This window comes from Salarias fasciatus, chromosome 20 (genome assembly GCF_902148845.1).
Source record: "Salarias fasciatus chromosome 20, fSalaFa1.1, whole genome shotgun sequence".
Lineage (NCBI taxonomy): Eukaryota > Metazoa > Chordata > Actinopteri > Blenniiformes > Blenniidae > Salarias > Salarias fasciatus.
In genome coordinates, this window is record NC_043764.1 from 31,572,725 (window position 1) to 31,590,735 (window position 18,011).

Genomic DNA, 18,011 nt, shown 5'->3' on the forward strand with positions numbered 1-18,011 from the left:
TCCTCCCGCTTCCTCTGCTCGGCGTTCAGTGATGGCAGTCCAAAAATCCTAAACACGAAGAGTCAAATCACAACTAGCGATGCAGATCAATGCAGAGATTTAAGGCCATCTGACGGGGCGCGGCCAGCCTTGCTTTTTTTTTTTTTTAAACACTAAATATAAACTGAGTTAAGAAGCCGTGGGTTCAGTTCATTTCTTTAAATAGTTCACTAAGCTAACGCACTAGTCTAAATACTTTAAATAACTAGAACATGTAGATCAAGCCGCGCCAGGGTCGTCACACACACTCTCTCATACACACACACACACACACACACACACACACACACACACACACACACACACACACACACACACACACACACAGTGTCGGGGGAGGGGTGGACAGAGAGTGAACCTGGTGGTGTCGTCCTAACGGGGGCGGGGCTAGAAAAATAGATCTTTCTATATACTGTACTGGAATGTCAGAGAAGACCTTGGCTAATCGACGCTCTCACGAGCATTTGGAGGATGCTGATGCTCAGGACGAGTGAGCGGCGGGGGGGGGGGGGGGTGGACGGAGACGAGACGAGGTGAGACGATGTGGGACGCTGAGCCTCAGGAACAAAGACGAGCTCCACCTGCCCTCCAGCTGTGACTGACACATGTGGCGACGCTCGGTGACAGGAGGAGGGGGGGCGGCGGCGGATCCGAGGCGTCGGGGGGATTCCTGGAGGTTTACGGCGCCGCGGCAGCTGACGGTTCTTCAGATGGAACGGCGTGGAGACGTCTCCGACAGACGGGAGACGCATAGCGTGACGGCCAATCGGACGCGAGGAGAACGGCGACGGTTCGTTAACTGCAGGATCGGAAAGCAGAAAATCCACACTGATCTCTCAAAACTCCACCGTCAGCCTCGGGACCGGCTGCGCTTTTAATTTGAAAAGGCTGGCGCCTGTGGGCGTCGGTGAGAGTGGGCGTGCCCACTGGGTGGACACGCCCACTCTCACCGACGCCCACAGGCGGGATTCGGCTGCAGTAACCAATGAGGACGAGTTGAAGGAGAGAACTGACAGGCTGCAGCTCTTCACTGTTTGGAACGTTTATTGAAGTAGCAGGTGATTACATGAACGACGTTTCAGGAGGCAGTAGTTTAAAAAACAACAAAAACTGCAACTTTCCACCGGATTTGCAATTCTATCACAAAAACAAACAACTTTACATCACAAGTGGAGAAAATTAGCAGCTAAATCAAGGTTTCCTGACGGCAGTCTGGGAAAAGTCCTGCAGGGCGGCGGCGGCGGCGGCGGCGGCGGCGGCTCAGAGCTCCGCCCTCACATCAGACCAATCAACAGCCAGCCTGCTTCAGCCAACAAACCACTCCTCCACTCAGCCGCGGACGCTTCAAACATCCGGTGGCGTCTCGGTGACGGCCCCTACGGAGGAGCCGTTACAGCGAGGCGCCACCGGGCGGCGTCCTGAAGGATGAGCGAGCGCGTGGCTCCGCCCACAGGAGGCTACGCTGGATAAACTCAACAGAAAACAGGTCATTTCCAGCTCGCTTGCGTCGGGAATGGCTTGTTTCTGTGAACTAAAACCCGTCTGGGCCGGTTCGGTTTGGCGAGGAAGCGTCCTGAAGGCCGCCTGCTCAAACGGGACGCCGCTCCGTGGCTGGTCTGGGACGGAGGCGGGCCGACGCCACAGTGTTCTGATGGAATGGAGATGAAGACCAGAGGGGAGACGGGAAGGGGGGGGGGCAGCATCCTCCGCCTGCCGTCACGCTCATTATGGCACCGATGCAGCTCGCTCAGCAACGTGGGCGCCGCCCTGCTGGCCACACCCGGCCCTGCTGGCCACACCCGGCCCTGCGGCTCAGGTCTGACGCCGAATGTGAGAGTATAGAGTGTTTCCGGGGATCAGAGACGCAGGAACAAAATTTATTAAATCTATGAGGTGCGAAATTAAGAAAGAAAGGCGGGGCTGACTGGGTGAGGGGAGGAGCTGGAGGGATGGGTGGATGAGGGGAATCACACGTCTGTCACGCTCTGGTCCGGTGGAACCGACTGAACACAAGAACTGTGGAAAGCCTCGTCTGGGGAGACGTCTGAGGGCTGGATGGAGTGAAGGCGGAGAGGTGGTGGAGCTTCCTCACAGGCGCTTCTGGGCGAACAGCGAGCCCACCACGAAGCCCGTCACCACCGTCATCCCCACCAGCAGCCACTTCCTGAAGCTCTCCTCGGACCGCCGGCCCTCCGCCGCCGCGTCCTGCCCGAAGATCTCGGCAAAGCGCTCCTGCAAGGACCGACAGAGGACAGGTTAGCTCCGGAGACCGGGGAGAGGACGCTCAGACACGCCTCGACACATTTACTGCTCAGAGGAAATAACCAGCGGATCCAGATGAGTCACTCGCTCATAAATGATCTTATTAATCATTGACTTCCTCCGTCTGACCATCCAGCAGGAAGATTCATTAACGAGACTCTCGGTCCCGCGGAGAGCTACATTCTTTTAACCATTCCACAAAATCAAACCAATACAGTGAAAGAAGGTCAAAGCAGTGAAGGAAACATCAGGATGAGAAGGACAGGATGGACGGACGGAGCTGTGGACATGTTGACTGGGCCGGGCTACGGTTCACGTTGGAACCGACCCGGTGCCAGTGGAATCAGTACCGGTACTCAACGGTACCAGTTTTCTGTACTTCTGTGTGTTTATGTGGTGATGAATGTTCATTTGTTGCCAACAAACACGAAGACACAGGAAACCAAAACCCTGAGCGGGGCGGCTCTCACCAGGCTGGATCAGGAGGGGGGGGTTAAGGGTTTTGGTTTGGTGAAAACCCCAGAAGAAGAGAGATTTCGGGAAACCTCCGGCTGCAGTGAATCAAGCCACAGAGCGGTGGATTCCCTCTGTGAAGGCCGCTCTCTGAATGACTGTCTCACAGCAGAGTCACCCGAGGACGGCCCCCTCCGCCGCCCCGACAGGAAATGTCAGCACCGAGGGGAAGTGATGGAAAAACCCCTGAACAGACCCCCCCCCCTCAGAGGCCCAGCAGCACTGACAGACCTGCTGGCATCGCTCACATTCCCCCCCTCCGCCCGCCCACTGCGCTCACTTCCTGGAAACCAGAGCCTCAGAAACCGTCGGAGCCAAACCTCCGGGGGAGTTTTCTCATCTGAACTTTTTGATAAGAATCCACCTCAGAGTTTTTCCTCAGCTCAGCACCGTCCTCCATTAGCTGTGATTTCACCAACATGAGATCACTGCGGTGATCAACGGCGAGGGCCGACCGTAAAGCTCTCATCAATTATTCATCTCTTCGAGATCGCTACAGTAAACATGCCGAGGGACAAAAGACGTTTGTTTGTTTTATTGAGATCCCCATTAGCTACTGTTAAAACAGTTGCTATTCTTCCTGGGGTCTAAACTTCATCAGAAATATTTCTGCACCAACACTTAGCATCACGTCAACAACAGGATGTGCAGACAACATTCATACCGACAATACAATAACAACTTTCAACAAAGACGACATTAACAAAAACAAAACAATATCAAAACAGACGAAATAGCTCACCATTATACAATCATAAATGACCAGTTCCATATGTTATGATCTCTGCTCGGAGACACCGCTGTCCGAGGACCCCTTCACCCCTCCTCCAGGAGGTGATCGCAGATCCAGAGGTGGCGCTGTTCTCCAATGGAGCGCTGCTGAGCATGAGCGCCAAACAAACATGGCCGCCTCCAGAGTGGCGCGACTCCCGGTCTGGGATCCAGCTCTAAATCTGTGTTGGTGGTTTCATGGTGTCCACGCTACTGTTACAGTGAGTGGCTTCACTACAGAAACAACAACAGCACCACCTCACTACACACACACACACCAGATGGACCCGTGAGAGGTCACGGCAGGAGCGCCAGTCGCACATCAGAGGGGGTTACCGGGGGGGCGGGGATTCAGGACTCTGTGGAGAATTTCTCCTTTTGAGAACCAGCCTTGTGTGTGTGTGTGTGTGTGTGTGTGTGTGTGTGTGTGTGTGTGTGTGTGTGTGTGTGTGTGGTGTGTCAGGGGGGCTCGTCACTTCCAGGAAAGCGCAGGGTGTGAGGGGGCTGCTGGGAGATAAGCAGGAGGACGGTGCGGCGGCGATCTGAGTCCTGACGTGTGAAATACTAACAGCGTTCGCTTCACGAGACGCTAATCAGACAAACACAGCAGCTCTGACACACACACACACACACACACACACACACACACACACACACACGTTTGTACAGCTATATGTTGTGAGGACATTCATTGACATAATGCATTTCCTAGCCCCTCACCCTCACCATCAGAAATTAATGCCTAACCTTGACCCATACCCTAAACCTAGCCCAAACCTAACTGTAACCCTAAACCAAAAACCAAGTCTGAACCTCAAAAGGCCAAAAAAGGTCTGTGGAACAGTAGCTGTGATGCACAATGTTGTACGCACGCACGCACATTCTGAAAACACTGCCAGCCTGTGAAGCCCAGCGTCACTGGGAGGAAGTACCGGAACGCCATTTGCACCATGAGGAGGATTATGTCTGGAAACACACGGATGGGGACCATGTGGACGCAGCTCCATGATGCTCAGAGGAACGAGGATCTCCTGAGAGCTCAGCGAGCGTGAGCAGCGCTGCAGCGTCCCTCACACCGGCTCAACGCTGGAGTCTGCTGGAATGCGACACTGGCTGGATTTTCATGAAAACCTGAAAACCAGGAGCTCTGGAACGAGGAAGGAAAGAAACCGAGATGAAATCTGTTCACATCCAAACTGGACTGGACTGGACGGACTGCATGGATGAAAACATCCACCTCAACACACCTCCGGGGTCTTCCCTGTTTGACAGAACATCTGAAGGTCAGACTCAGATGATTCCCTCAGTAGGAAATAGAGATCAATAATACATCACAGAGATCAATACGGTTTTCCAAAAAAGGAAAACCGGATGTTATGTAAGCAGAGTGTTCCTCGGGTCGGCGGTCAAGGCCAGTCTTTTATACCTTATAAACATCTACAGCAGCAATGAAAGCACTTTATTCGACACTAAAGAAAGAAACCTGGCCTGTCTTTCAACGTGAAATTGAAAAGTGACTGTGATCAAACCAAACTGACTGTGATAAAATGACTTCAGCCAGGCTGAAGCAGGAGGGTCAGCAGACGGGTCAACCAGCACGTCCTCCGTGGAGGGTTCGGACGGACACACGGCGTCTGCAGCGGCTGGCTCTCGATTCGCTCCAGTGTTTAAACAGTGTGGCGAACACACGGTTTTCCAGAGAGCAGAACAGACCGCTCGGTGAGCAGGAACAAAGCAGAGCAGCTGCTGTCCCCACATCAGCCATCAGCGGACTTATTGATCCCGCCGAGGCTTCCCATTGTCCGCTCGCCGCTGTGAAGAGCCGCGTTTCCATTCAGCTGAACTGGAAAACGCGAGGAGGAGGAGGACTGACCGGAGGAGTTCCTGGGAGGAAGAAGAGATTCACCAACATGTGCTTCACCTTCCCCTCAGCTCGGGATCCCAGCAGCTCTTTACCGCTGCCCGGTCCTCTTCACCGACACCCCGACACACACCAGGTCAACAACAACACGACGCCACGACACACCCCGACACACACCCTGCCGAGAGGCTGGATTCACACTGACACACCGAGTCCCGACACGGGAGGGAACAACACGCTTAATGAGTTCTAAATGTTCTGTGAGGTCAGTGCCTGCAGCACACACACACACACACACACACACACACAGGGCTGCAGGAATGTGAGCGCTGCAGCGGTTCAGCAGAGCCACGTGGCCCGGGGTTCATCCCGGGTGAGTTTCACCTTCAGCCCACTTCATTCCTCGGCTGTGACTCGCTGACCTCTGGCTGAGATCACACACACACACACACACACACACACACACACACACACACACACACACACACACACACACACACACACACACACACACACACACACACACACACACACACACACACACACACACACACACACACACACACACACACACACACACACACACACACACACACACACGGTATTGGTCAGAGAGCTGCTGCAGTGGGACTTCCTGCAGGACAGTTAAAAGGAAGCGCCTCACACTCCGGCGCTGCAGGTGGAGGCCGGCGCCGGGGCTGCTCGGCGCTGCTCGGCGGATGTCGACGCGGTGCGATTACACACGGCCGTAACAGGAAGCCTCTGCATTCCTCGGCTGCGTCTGACCCGTGACCCCTCCCTGTGAAGTCATCTGCGGCGATGCTTGGAATGTGGGTGTAGGAGCGCCGCCCGGCGCCCCGTGGCGGCCGCCGGCACCTGTCGCTCGGGACGTGTCCCGACACGCCCACGTTCACACGGCGGGAGGCGGAAGGAGCCCAGCCCGACGGCTCAAAGTTCAGCGGCGGGCCGGGAGAACGCGGCATCCTGTGACCGGTTAATGTTTACGCGCTGCTCCTCTCCACCCGGCAAACGGCCAGAAACCGTCTCTAACGTGAAGCGAAGGCACAACCAACCGATTAGTTCACACCAAAAACCAACGACAGCCCTCATTACTGCACACCTGCCGGCCACAGGGCAGACACAACGTCCACAGGGTGGATCAGCAGAGGACAAGAGAAAGAGCGCCGGCTCTGAAGCTCTGAAGCTCTGGAGCTCTGTGGACGTGGTCTGGATCGACCCGTTTGCTCCGACGTGGGAAGCAAATAGTGGCGCTGACGTTTTGTGGAAGCGCGTTGAAAGGCTGGTCTGAGGGAGAGTAATGCGCGGCGTTGGGCTGATTGATGTGATTTTTATAGCTTTCTGGACAACAGAGGAGCGGAGTGAGTCAGAGGAGCCAGATATATCGGGCTGAATGCTGATGCGACGGGATGACTTCACACTCTGCTCTGTTTCTGGGAGCCGCTGAGCAGCAGAGCCAACACACACACGCCAAAGAGCTGCTGGTTTGATTCACTGCGTCTCCCAGAATCCCACCTGGCAGGTAAACCCTGTCTTTAAGCCCCCCCGTTTCCCTTTCACACGGTCACACCTCGGTTTCTCCGCCGCTGCTGGGCTCCCAGAGGAAATCAGGAGCTCTGCTTCCTGTCTGCTTCATGTTCTGTCTCTTCATTAGGGGGGGGGGGGGTTCGCTCATGAAAGCTAAAGGTTGGGCAGGAGGAGGAAGCAGAAACACAGCGGAGGGGCACCAGGAGCCAGACTGAGGCGCCGGTTGCCACGGCGACCGGGAGGCAGCTGATTAGCGGGCGTGATGTGTGCCCGGGCCTGTAGGTCCGCCGCCGCCGCCGCTGATAAATGGCTCCACGCCGCATGTGGAGAGAGGGAAGCGTTTTAACGATCGTTAGCAGCAGCCTCCCATTCATCAGCGCCGGAGCGGCGCTTGCTCTGGTGTTGCACCATAACAAGCTGCAACACTCAGATCCCTGATGGTGAAACCTCCTGACCACGACACACACACACACACACGCACACACACACACACGCACACAGTGTGGAAGCTGGATTGAAATTCAAAGACTTGTGGCGTCTCTCAAAGCCTGATATTACTGGCGGTTTCTGAGCAGACAGAGAAACAGAACTGAGGACGGACCGTCTCCAGTCGTCCATCCGGCTGATCAACGCACGGCTCGTCCAATCAGGAGGGAGCCGCTGCCTCCTGCTGCAGCTGCACGGCTCGGACGTCCAGCCATGAACCGAGGGTCGAGACCGAGGCTGTCTTCTCTCAGCTACGGTTACAGGATGTCGGACTTCAATATTCTGAATTAAATAAGTCAAAAGTATTCTCCCTCATGTTTACATGGGAATAGTAATACTGAATTCAGTTATGTCTAAAGTTGTGTTGATTTACTTCAAGTATTTCAAAATACATTAACATATTACATATTGTGTACATCCTCTGCTATAGGATATTACAAAGTTTCAGCCACACAACCAAAGAACTGTGGATCTCTGCAGCGCAGTTTCTCCATAAAAGCTCATTTTTCAAGAGAAAGAAGCCTTGATCTGAGACCTGAAGAGAGGAGGCGCTCCCCTCAAGAAGGTCGACGCAACACCGTCTATCTGAACACAACACGGGAAAACACGAGTTTCTGGAGGGAGCCGTCAGTGTTTGTGAGCTGTGGCGAATTATCCTGGAGTGAACCGGAGCTTCTGACTGAGCTGCAGTCTGTCTCTGTACTGTGGAGGAAAAAACAAAAAACCCTGATGTTTAGTTAATTTTATTGTTTATGTCGTCATGGTGCAGGTTAGACTTTAGGTCTTGACCCTCGAGCTGAATTCAAAATAAAATGAACACAAATGAAACAGCAACCACTTGATTTATGTCTTAATTGGTGGATTAATAAAAAAGAAAAAAAAATAGCTGAAAGCTCAATGGATGGAAAAGTAGCCAGCTCTGTCCAGACCGCTGACGGTCTCGGCTTGGTTCAAACCCGCTCTGGAGGAGGGAGGGAAGCCAAACCTGGGCGGCGCCGCACCGTTCAGCACCAACAGAACACACTTTCCTCTATGACCGCTGCGCCTGCTCACGTCCTCCACTTCCTGAAAGCACGAGTCCACGAGCCACAGCGACTGAAATGTCATCTCAGGCGTCTTAAAAAGATGTGAGCTGGTCTTTTAGGTTTTCCTGAATTCACAATCAGAACCAGATTATTGTAGGGTCTAAGTTCACACCAGTGTTTCCCCTACCATTATATTAGGGCCCCCCCCCCCCAGAAGGTCAAGTTAAATTAAAATAATTGTTACTTTTTTTACACGCAAACTTTAGTTTTCCTGCATAAAGGCCGCTCCACATGCTGTCCTCACACGAGACGCGCCACTGCAAACTAGTGTGTGTGTGTGTGTGTGGTGACTGTGTGTGTGTGTGGGGTGGGGGGGGGGGGGAACAGTGTGACTGTTGACAAGACGGGGGGGAGCAGACACACAGACACAGTGGAGTGCTACAGCGAGTGCTGTACGGGGGGAACACACTGAACGCGGAAGCGCCGCGCACTGAGTTTCTCGCCTCCCGTATTAACCCATCTGACGCAGTGGGGCGCCGCGTGCTGCTAGCCGAACCTGTCCTGTATGGGTGGCCGTTTGTGCCATACATCGCCTGGTACAAAACGCCGTTAAAAACGGCGCTTTTGACACCGAACGCCGCCAGGCGCTTTTATTTTGAAACGCCTTCCGGCGTCTTAAACGCCGAGCGCCGCCAGGCGCTTTTAAACCGAGTGAGGAACTTTTTTCCATATATGTTTTATTGTCCACATGATGTTTGATATATTAAATGTATTAAAATATTTTTTTTTCCTTTCTAATACATTTTTCAAAACTGAAATGTTTAAAAATAAAAAAAAATAAATACTTTTGATCAGGGGTGAGCTTAATGAGGAGACTTAGGGGGTGGAAAATGTTCAAAAAATGACTTATCTGACATGTTTTCAGAGCAGCTAAAGTTTGCGAATAGTCAGAACAGGACAAAAGGATTGTAAATCGCTTCGGTCGTTGTCGCCGTCAACTCCAAATTGGGGATTTGAGTTATATGTTCTTCTTTTTTCATTTCTAATTAGAGCTGGGCAACGATTAAATTTCTTAATCGCAATTAATTGCACCCCAATCCTGGAGTTAATCTCGATTAGTCGCGATTAAAATGGCTCATTTGAAGTCTGCCGATTCCATTCAAAATGTGTGTGTTACATAAATAATTTTACAATTGATCAAATATGATTTATAATAGCTTAAAATACCAAGTCTTTACCAAGATTGCCCCCCAACACACACACACACACACCAATAGCACAGCAGATGAAAAATAGAAGTTTCTTATGAGCGCTCACTTCCTCAAACTCCATTCTATCTCCAAGACAACCTAAATTCAGCCACGCCGAATTTTGCCTCATACTGACCTTTATGAAGCCAGATTGTGTGTTGAAGGGAAATGTACTTTATTTTGCATGTTTTTAGCGCCTGAAAAACGCCCAGCTGGCCGAAACGCTGCACCGACAAAATTCGCGATTTAAGTTTCACTTTCTTCATATTTGCGCTCCTTATTTCAGTTTGTGCCTCATACCAGCATTTTCCTTGTGATTTTTCTGATAATTTGGCCGAGTTCAATATGGTAAATAATGAGGAATAGATCGTGTTTCACCGCTAAAAGCGCATGTGTGTGTTTTTTTTTTGACGCCCAGCTGGAGCGCAGAGAGGCTCTCCTACTCGGGGCGCAGGACTATGGGTGGCTGTTTGTCCCCCCCCCCACAAGTTGCCAATCCTCGGGGAAACACTGCACACTGAGTGAGGAACTGGTTCAAACACTGAAACCAGAGAAAAGTAGGGCTGGGAACCGTTTAACGGTACCTCAGTGGTACCGACTGAAAAACTTTGGTATATACCGGTACCGAACAACAGGCGTGCGTACGGGTATCAGTTTCGGTTCTTAAAGTGGCTGCGCGGCCAATAAACATGCTGGGAGCCTGGCCTCTGTTTCCCCCCCCCCCCAACTATTTGTCCCAATCCCCGTGCGGAAACGATGGTTCAGTTCTTCTCTTTTACTGAAAAAACGCTGCATCGCATCATTGAACATATCACCACGTCTTGCTGGCTCACACTCTTCATAACAACGTGCAGAGAGAGCCTGCAGCGCTGCAGCCCTTCTTCCTCTGTGGTGTCTGTGTAAAATAAGGTTGAACATGTAAGCAGCACACTTGGTGGCATGAAGTGCAAATGCAGTCATGGCGTCGTCTGTGCTCCCTGAAGGCAGGTACCGAAAAAAGTACTGTTCAGGAACCGGTACCGTACCTGAGGTATCGATAAAGTACTTGTACCCAAAAAATATCCAACAGTACCAAGCCCCAGAGAAAAGCTCTCAACCTTTCACCTGAGGGATGTATTGGAGTCTGAAGAATGTTTTCAATGTTTTTATGGTCCCAGTCCTGTCTGGAGGTCCAGAGAGGCGAGGGACCGAGGTGAAGACGTGGTTCCAGGTCGGAGTCCTCGATGAGATCACGTTGGCTGAAGGGAGTAGAACGAGGCCAGAGAGAGTCTGAGTGCAGCACTCCCTCTGAACAGCAATGACTTGACAAAAACAATCCAGAACAACCAGCTCTGAACCAGTCCTGTCCACAGAGAGGGGATTACAGCCAGTGTGGGAGGCCGCGAAGCAAGGCATTGTGGGAGCACAACATGTATCATGGCAACATTTTCAGCCTGAGACAGACATACGCACTTGGGGTTTTAGCTTTCTGAGCCGTTTCAACCACGTCGACGTCATATTCTCTGATCCTGCCTCGACCCCGAAGAGACGATTCAAACTCTCCACGCGTTTGGTGTTCTGAATGGAAAAAGAGCAGAACTCCAAACTACGAAAGACGAAACTGCTTCAGGGATCTGATAACGGACAAATTCCACACCACCACGAGCATACCTAGAATTCCTCTGGCATGTGCTACGTATGGCGTATCTTCACACGGGGGCATGAGCGAGAGGAGCCACGAGGAAGAGCACCTCCACAGAGGCTGTCCAACGCTGAGAAAGCACAAGGCTCTGAATTTAAGTTCCTGTTTAGTGACAGTAAGACTGGAGCAACTGAGCATCTCCCCACTGGAAGCAGGTCGTCAAAACAAGAAAACAGATCAGTGCCCTGAAAAGATACAGAAAACAGACCACGCTAAAGAGTGTCCCTCTGGGATTAATAAACCATCCTCTTCTCTACGTGTTGGATAACTTTCTGAAAAGCCAGAGAACCGGGACTCGTCGCTCCCCGAGAGTCACAGACAGACAGAGAGTCAAATGTCAAATGTTCCAGCTGCAGCTGAGCAACACTTCCTGTAAGTTGCAACACTTGGCTGAACACACACTGAACACTGACCGATGCCGTGTTCAAACGCTGTGATTTCCCTAAACGGCCTGTGAGGGGGCGTCGGTCGGACTGGTGACACAGAAAACTCCGTTTTCCGGGACGCCGCGGCACGGTGACGTCAGGAGCAGGGAGCGCCCGAGGTCACCGGGCGTCGGGCCGCGACCTCTGCACGGCGCTGTGGAAAACAGATCACGGTGACTCCAGCGGCGTCCAGATAAAGACCTGATTGAGAGCGGGTGTTTACTGATCCTGACCGCCGGCCGGAACTCAGATAACTCCAACGCTATCGACGGACGGTGTTTGCATATTTGCCGGGTGACTCGGGTTGAGTTCAGGTACATTCAGTGAAACGCTCCGGCAGCTCTCGGCGGCCCTCGGTGCCGAGGCCGGGAGCAGGCCAAGGAGTGTGTGAGGCGCAGTCCAACCGCTGAAGGACGAGCCTGAAGAGCAGCAAACCTCTGGAGACGCCGACTTCCAGGGAGAACCCAGAGCGGCTGAGGTTAGACAGGAAGTCATAGTTTACTGAGGGCCAGGGAGCCAGTTCCTCTGCAGTCTCCTCCCATCCAGTTCTGCAATCAGTGATTACAACATGAGCAGCGTGAGCTCTGTCTGGACAAATCCAGCAACTCCACAGCCGAGAGTATAATCCCAGCAGGTACGAGAGCCTCCACCAAGCCAGGGAGACTTTCTGGAACGATCTAGATAACATGAACGGGGCGACGCAAGCAGGGAGGGGGTCTGGACAGAGCGCCTCAGGCAGGACCGTTTCTGAGGATCAGTTTCAGCGTCTGGGACAATGGGGGTCTGTTAGAAGCCCTGCAGCGAGGTGCATCACATGGCTGGACGGGGAGCCGGTGATGCTCTCGACCTCCAGATCACAGAGGAATCCGGTTGTTGTTGTTGTTTCAATGTTTCATTGGGATGGAAACGTTAGCGCCATGCTAACTGAGCAGTCACGTCTTTCTTCATTTAACATTTCACGTACAACAAGTTGCAGAAAGCCTGAGCCTAACCCTCGTTCACTGACTGACAGAATGAGCCTACAGTCAGAAGCTGTCGTGACCTCTGACCTCCCCCATGTCGTCACCATCATGTGCTGATCACAGTCTCTGGAGTCATGAGCGGCTGCATCGGGTTTATGTTTCTAAATCATCGATACGGAGAAGCTAACAACACCAGGGCCTGTTCCTCCCGTCTTATCAGCGTCCTCATCTTCCTCCAGGGCTTCATCACTTCCTGCTCCTCCTCACGGCCCTGCTTATCACCGCTGCGAGGCATCGGCCTGGCCCTGGAGGACCTCCCCGGACCAGGAATTACAGGAAGGACACGAAGCTCAGTCTTACTGGAAGACAGCTCAAGAGTACATCTTAAGAAAACAGGAGTCCCGCTCAATCCAAGAGGAGAGAGTGAAAAGACGAAAATGTGAGGAGGGGATATGAAAACCAGGTATTAGACTTGCAGATTCCCGTCTGAGTGCATCCAGTCGAACAGGGATTTGGTTTTTAATCCAGCTGGAGGCCTTCTTCAGGGGCGGGATGGGGTTGGTGAACGCACACGACCGTCACTGCTACCGCGCAAATCTGAGTGGAGAGGAAGAAGTCTGCTTCACGGAGAACAGGAACCTCGTCCCCGGGTCTTTTCACTGGGTGTTCTTGGCTGCATCACCGCTGAACCGAAGCACGGGATCAATGTCAGTACGAGGAGGAATGGGGGGGGGGGGGGGGGGGGGGGGGGGGGGGGGGGGATAAAGGGGAGACGAGAAAATTGAATGTATAAACCCTCCTTCAGTGGTGATGCTCTCGACTTCGATCCAGCACCGATACGCCAGCATTTCTCCTTTACAGACCATGAGGCCAAAACCGAGTGTGTGTGTGTGTGTCTATGTGTGTGTGTGGGCAGTGAGACCATGAATTAAAGAGGAGATTAATGAGTCAGGACATGGAGGCTCAGACTCCAATCTGTTCCCCGCCCCACTCTGGGGGCCGTGTCTTCGCCAAACCCAATTCTGTCACCAAGCCCCAGTTCGTTTTACACACACACACACACACACACACACACACACACACACACACCCACACACACACCACACACACACACACACACACACACACACACACACACACACACACACACACACACACCACACACACACCACACACACACACACACACACACACACACACACACACACACACACACACACACACACACACACACACACACACACGGTGTCCGTCTACCAGCGAGAACCTGCGTTTATTAAAGCATGAATCCAGAGGAGGGCAGGTAGAGAGGACAAGCAGACGTGTCGGGGGGGTGTTGTGATGGTGATGGTGGGGGGGGTCAGCGATATAACCCAGTCCCCAGCAGGCCACCGCCCCGCCCAGACACCTCACCATGACCCAGGATCGGCCATCTGTCTGGAGGACAGAGAAACCCAAACACGGAGCAGCGTGCAGGTGCACCGAAAAAAAACTACAATATCACGAAGGAAGTTCAATCATTTTTGTCACTAAATTTCAGAAATTGGAACCTAAATATGATATAAACTCATCACACACAGAACAAATGTTTCAGGAGTTCAGTTCTGGAATCTGGATTGTTGCAGCTCACAGATAATGAAAATGAACAGTTCAACAGTCCAGTTGTGTTTCTCCACATCCCAGGTGAGACGCTCCTGAGGTGGTCTCTGGTCCAGGTCTAGGATCTGGTCTGTGTGTGGTGGTTCTGGATCTGCTGGTCCAGCCTCAGCCCAGTCCTTCTGAAGCTCTCCTCAGTCTGGAACGGGGTTTTCTTGGTTGTCCTCTCAGGTCAGTTTTTCCCTCCCAGACTTCTTCCTTCCACTCATCTCTCTCTTCCTCTGCTGGGATCCAGACTCTGAACCGGCAGCTCCTTCGGCAGAGACCTGCAGTGTCCGTCCCACCTGGTCCTCTGGACTTGTGTCCGGTCAGCAAAGCCCCATCAGACCCAGACTCAGAGCGTTTCCAGGCTCCACAAACCTTGACAGGTGTTTGGACTTCATCAGGCGTTCAAACATATTGAACTTTTCCAAGGCATTCTGATGTTTTGAGACAAACCAGTACAAGGTAGGCTAAAAATAAACAAAGACCTTAGTATTTATAGCATCCGTCTAGATAAAACCAGTGAGACTTCCTTCTGATTGGTCATACGACCTGAATGAGCCAATAACACAAGGGGTGACTGGATAAATAGAAACTGGCTTTCTTTAGTTCCTGACGGCATCAAGAATGTCGTCAATAAAAACAACATATTATCTTCAAAGACTACAAGGGATACTCAGCCCAGATCCTGGAATCCCCGTCTCAACAGCTTGTTTACACAGAAACTTGTCAGTAAGTCGACGTTAGAGTTCACATGCTTCCAAAAGGAAAGTGGTGGTGACGGAGGAGAGGCAGAAGCCCAGAGCTCAGAGCTTTGAGGAGGCTGACTCACCGGCACTGAGGGAGGTTGGCCTGAACTGTTCCTGACAAACAGGAGATTTAACACGTGAAGCACCAGCCTGAGGTCCCACAACACACTGAGCTGAAGAGCGCTTTACTTCTGATTCCATTCTTTAAATCAAAGACGTTCCAGTAGTTATCAGACAGCAGGGGCTGCCACTTCAGCTGACAAGTTGATGACATGTTCACTAATGGCCCTTCCCCACAGAAACTAGCGGTTTAACCCGCTGAAAATCAGCAACTGCCTCCTTTCCCACCGCCTGCATGGCTGTGTTTTCCAGTGCTGATGGTGTCCCACATTGATGACATCATCAACGCAACGGCGCACGGTGAGGTAAACAACGAAGAGGAGTCGACAAATCTCCTCTTCCCCAACGGATCCAGAGGAGCTCTCTGGTCTCGCTGTCTTGCCAGTACTGGGTCATCTTTACGAAGGAAATCTCACGCTGTGTCCAGAAACAACAACTAGCGCGCTAACGTAGCCGCGCTGCGTCGACGTCATCATGTAAGTTCCCGGATGTGTCCCTCCCACTAAAAGCCGGTAGAAAGCTGACCCGGTAAATTCCCGGGTCGAACGACCCGGGGTCGAAATGCCGATGAAACCCTGTCCCACTGCCAGGAGGAGCCGATTGTTAGCGGGTTTAAACGGGTTTTTTGGCCGGTGGGAAAGGGGTAACGGAGTCACCGTTTGTCCTGACATGGGACTGCACGGGATTTTGGGGCGCCGTCTCGGGGGAGGGGAGATTTGGGCGCCGTGCCTCTGTGATGGGCGGCCACCATACTCAAACATGAACAGGTGTTGGTGGCAGCAGCTGTGAGGCCAGCGGACGCCTCTGAGGCCGTCCTCCCAGCACCTGATGTGCGTCCCACTGAAGACAGAGCGTCCCTGCAGCAGCATGTGGGTTTCTGTACGAACCCGGCTCCATGGAGAGGCGTTTATTGCTTCAGCCATCCCATCCTCCTCCTCCTCCTCCTCCTCCTCTGCTTCCCCGGGATTTCACAGCAGGCGTGATGAGCAGAACCACGCCGGCCTCCGTGCACTCCATCATGGTTTGGTCCTTTATGAGACTGGCTGCTGAATTACCATGGAGCAGTCATCAAGTCTCTCCACCCGGCCCTCGCTCTCCTGCGCTAATACGAGCACTGAGAGCGGCTAATCCCGTGATACGCCCCGTAATCTGATCACGGATATGAAGAGGGGGTGCGAGGGAGAGGAGGAGGGCTGGGACGCACGGCGAGAGGAGAGGAGAGAGGGATGCGCGTCGAAGCAAAAACAAAGGAGAGAAATTTGTGGAGGGGGGGGGGTGAAACAAGGGTGTGAGGGCTGAGAGGAGGGGGTGATGGGGAGGGAGGAGGAGGAGGAGGAGGGGGAGGAGGAGGAGGAGGGGTTTGGCTTGCCTGTGACCTGATTTCAGCACTAAGCCGCAGAGGAGCGGAGCGGCGCGGAGGCAAGGCGAACGCAGCGCCGGGCGCCGCACCACAAACCCCCGGCCCGCTCCCCTCCGCACGCCGACCTGCAGAGCCGACGCCTCGCTGCACACGCACACTGACCTATTGACCCACATGCTGCGCCGGAGCTGAGTCACAGGCAGGCCTCGACCGCCCCCCTCGCCATCTGCAGCTGCCTCCGCCACACTCTTTGGGTTGTTGTTGTTGTTTTTTTAAAGTTTTGGCTGATGCCTACCAGTCTGGCTCTAACAGCTCTACGCTCTGCTGTGTGCTGGCAACACACACACACACACACACACACAGGCCTCAGTGTGAGCTCCGTCTTGTGTACATACACAGAGCGAGACGTGGAGCATACGGACGCCTCGCTGCCGACACAGAGGAGAGACGAGGCTCCGATTCAGACGCCGTCTCATTAGAGAAGCCTCTGCTGCTCTCTCGGTGGGGGCCGGGCTCTCCGGGGGGGCTGCAGGCCCCGTCTTCTGCACTGAAGATGCAGACACACACACACACACAGGGCAGTGGTGTGTATCCCTCCTTCTACAGCTGTCTATACAATCAGAAGTCGCCGCTGATTAGCGGCTCTGCCGGCATCCCTCCGTCTGGACGGAGCGGGGAAAACTCAAAGGTAATATGGCTGCAAATGTTTTAATGGTCTCAATGATCAGAAACTTTCAGGCGCGGCGCTCTGCCTTGCCGTGGTCGGCGCAGTTTAAATGAGCCCCGGTGCGACTGTTGTGTCTCCGTCGTCCATTAGAGGAAGCGTTGACGCCGCCGTCCACGCCTCCACTGAAGCTTGATCACGGCGGCGCTCCGTGGCCTCAGCTCAGCACACAAGATGTGCATAAAGGAGGAATTCCTGCACATGAGCTGTTGCTAAAGGATACTTCCAGCAGCAACGGGAATCTAACCGTAGACTTCAGAATTGGATGACAAACCATGTTACCAACTAAACACACTGAAGCAGACGACGGCCCAGCGTCAGGAGACACACTGCCCTGTCTGAGGCTGGAGGTCAGGGTTCAGTCTCTGAGAGCCAAAGTGGAAACTGCTGCTACATTTGAAGCAAAACGTTCCATGAAGTGGACGCATCTGTCGCCCTTCACCTACTGGAGGCCTCAAAACGCCGCCTGAGTGGGTTAAACCGGGCAGAAGTCATTGGGAGAAGAACAGATGTCAGCTCTCTGAAGACTGGAGGTGGCGTCCAGGCTCAGGCTTACTGAAGATCAACCTCCTCATACCTTCTGATGTGAGACAGATCATG

At 53.0% G+C, this 18,011-nt stretch overlaps 1 protein-coding gene across 1 annotated transcript in view; it reads right to left on the reverse strand.

The window, feature by feature from the left end:
* Positions 1–1,993: 1,993 nt before the first annotated feature.
* bcl2l1 (BCL2 like 1) overlaps positions 1,994–18,011 on the reverse strand; it is a 24,612-nt gene continuing 8,594 nt past the window's right edge. The window contains exon 3 of the mRNA XM_030117880.1: positions 1,994–2,271. Coding sequence (XP_029973740.1) covers positions 2,128–2,271 — 144 coding nt within the window. The 3' untranslated portion in view covers positions 1,994–2,127. The remainder of the gene's footprint in view (positions 2,272–18,011) is intronic.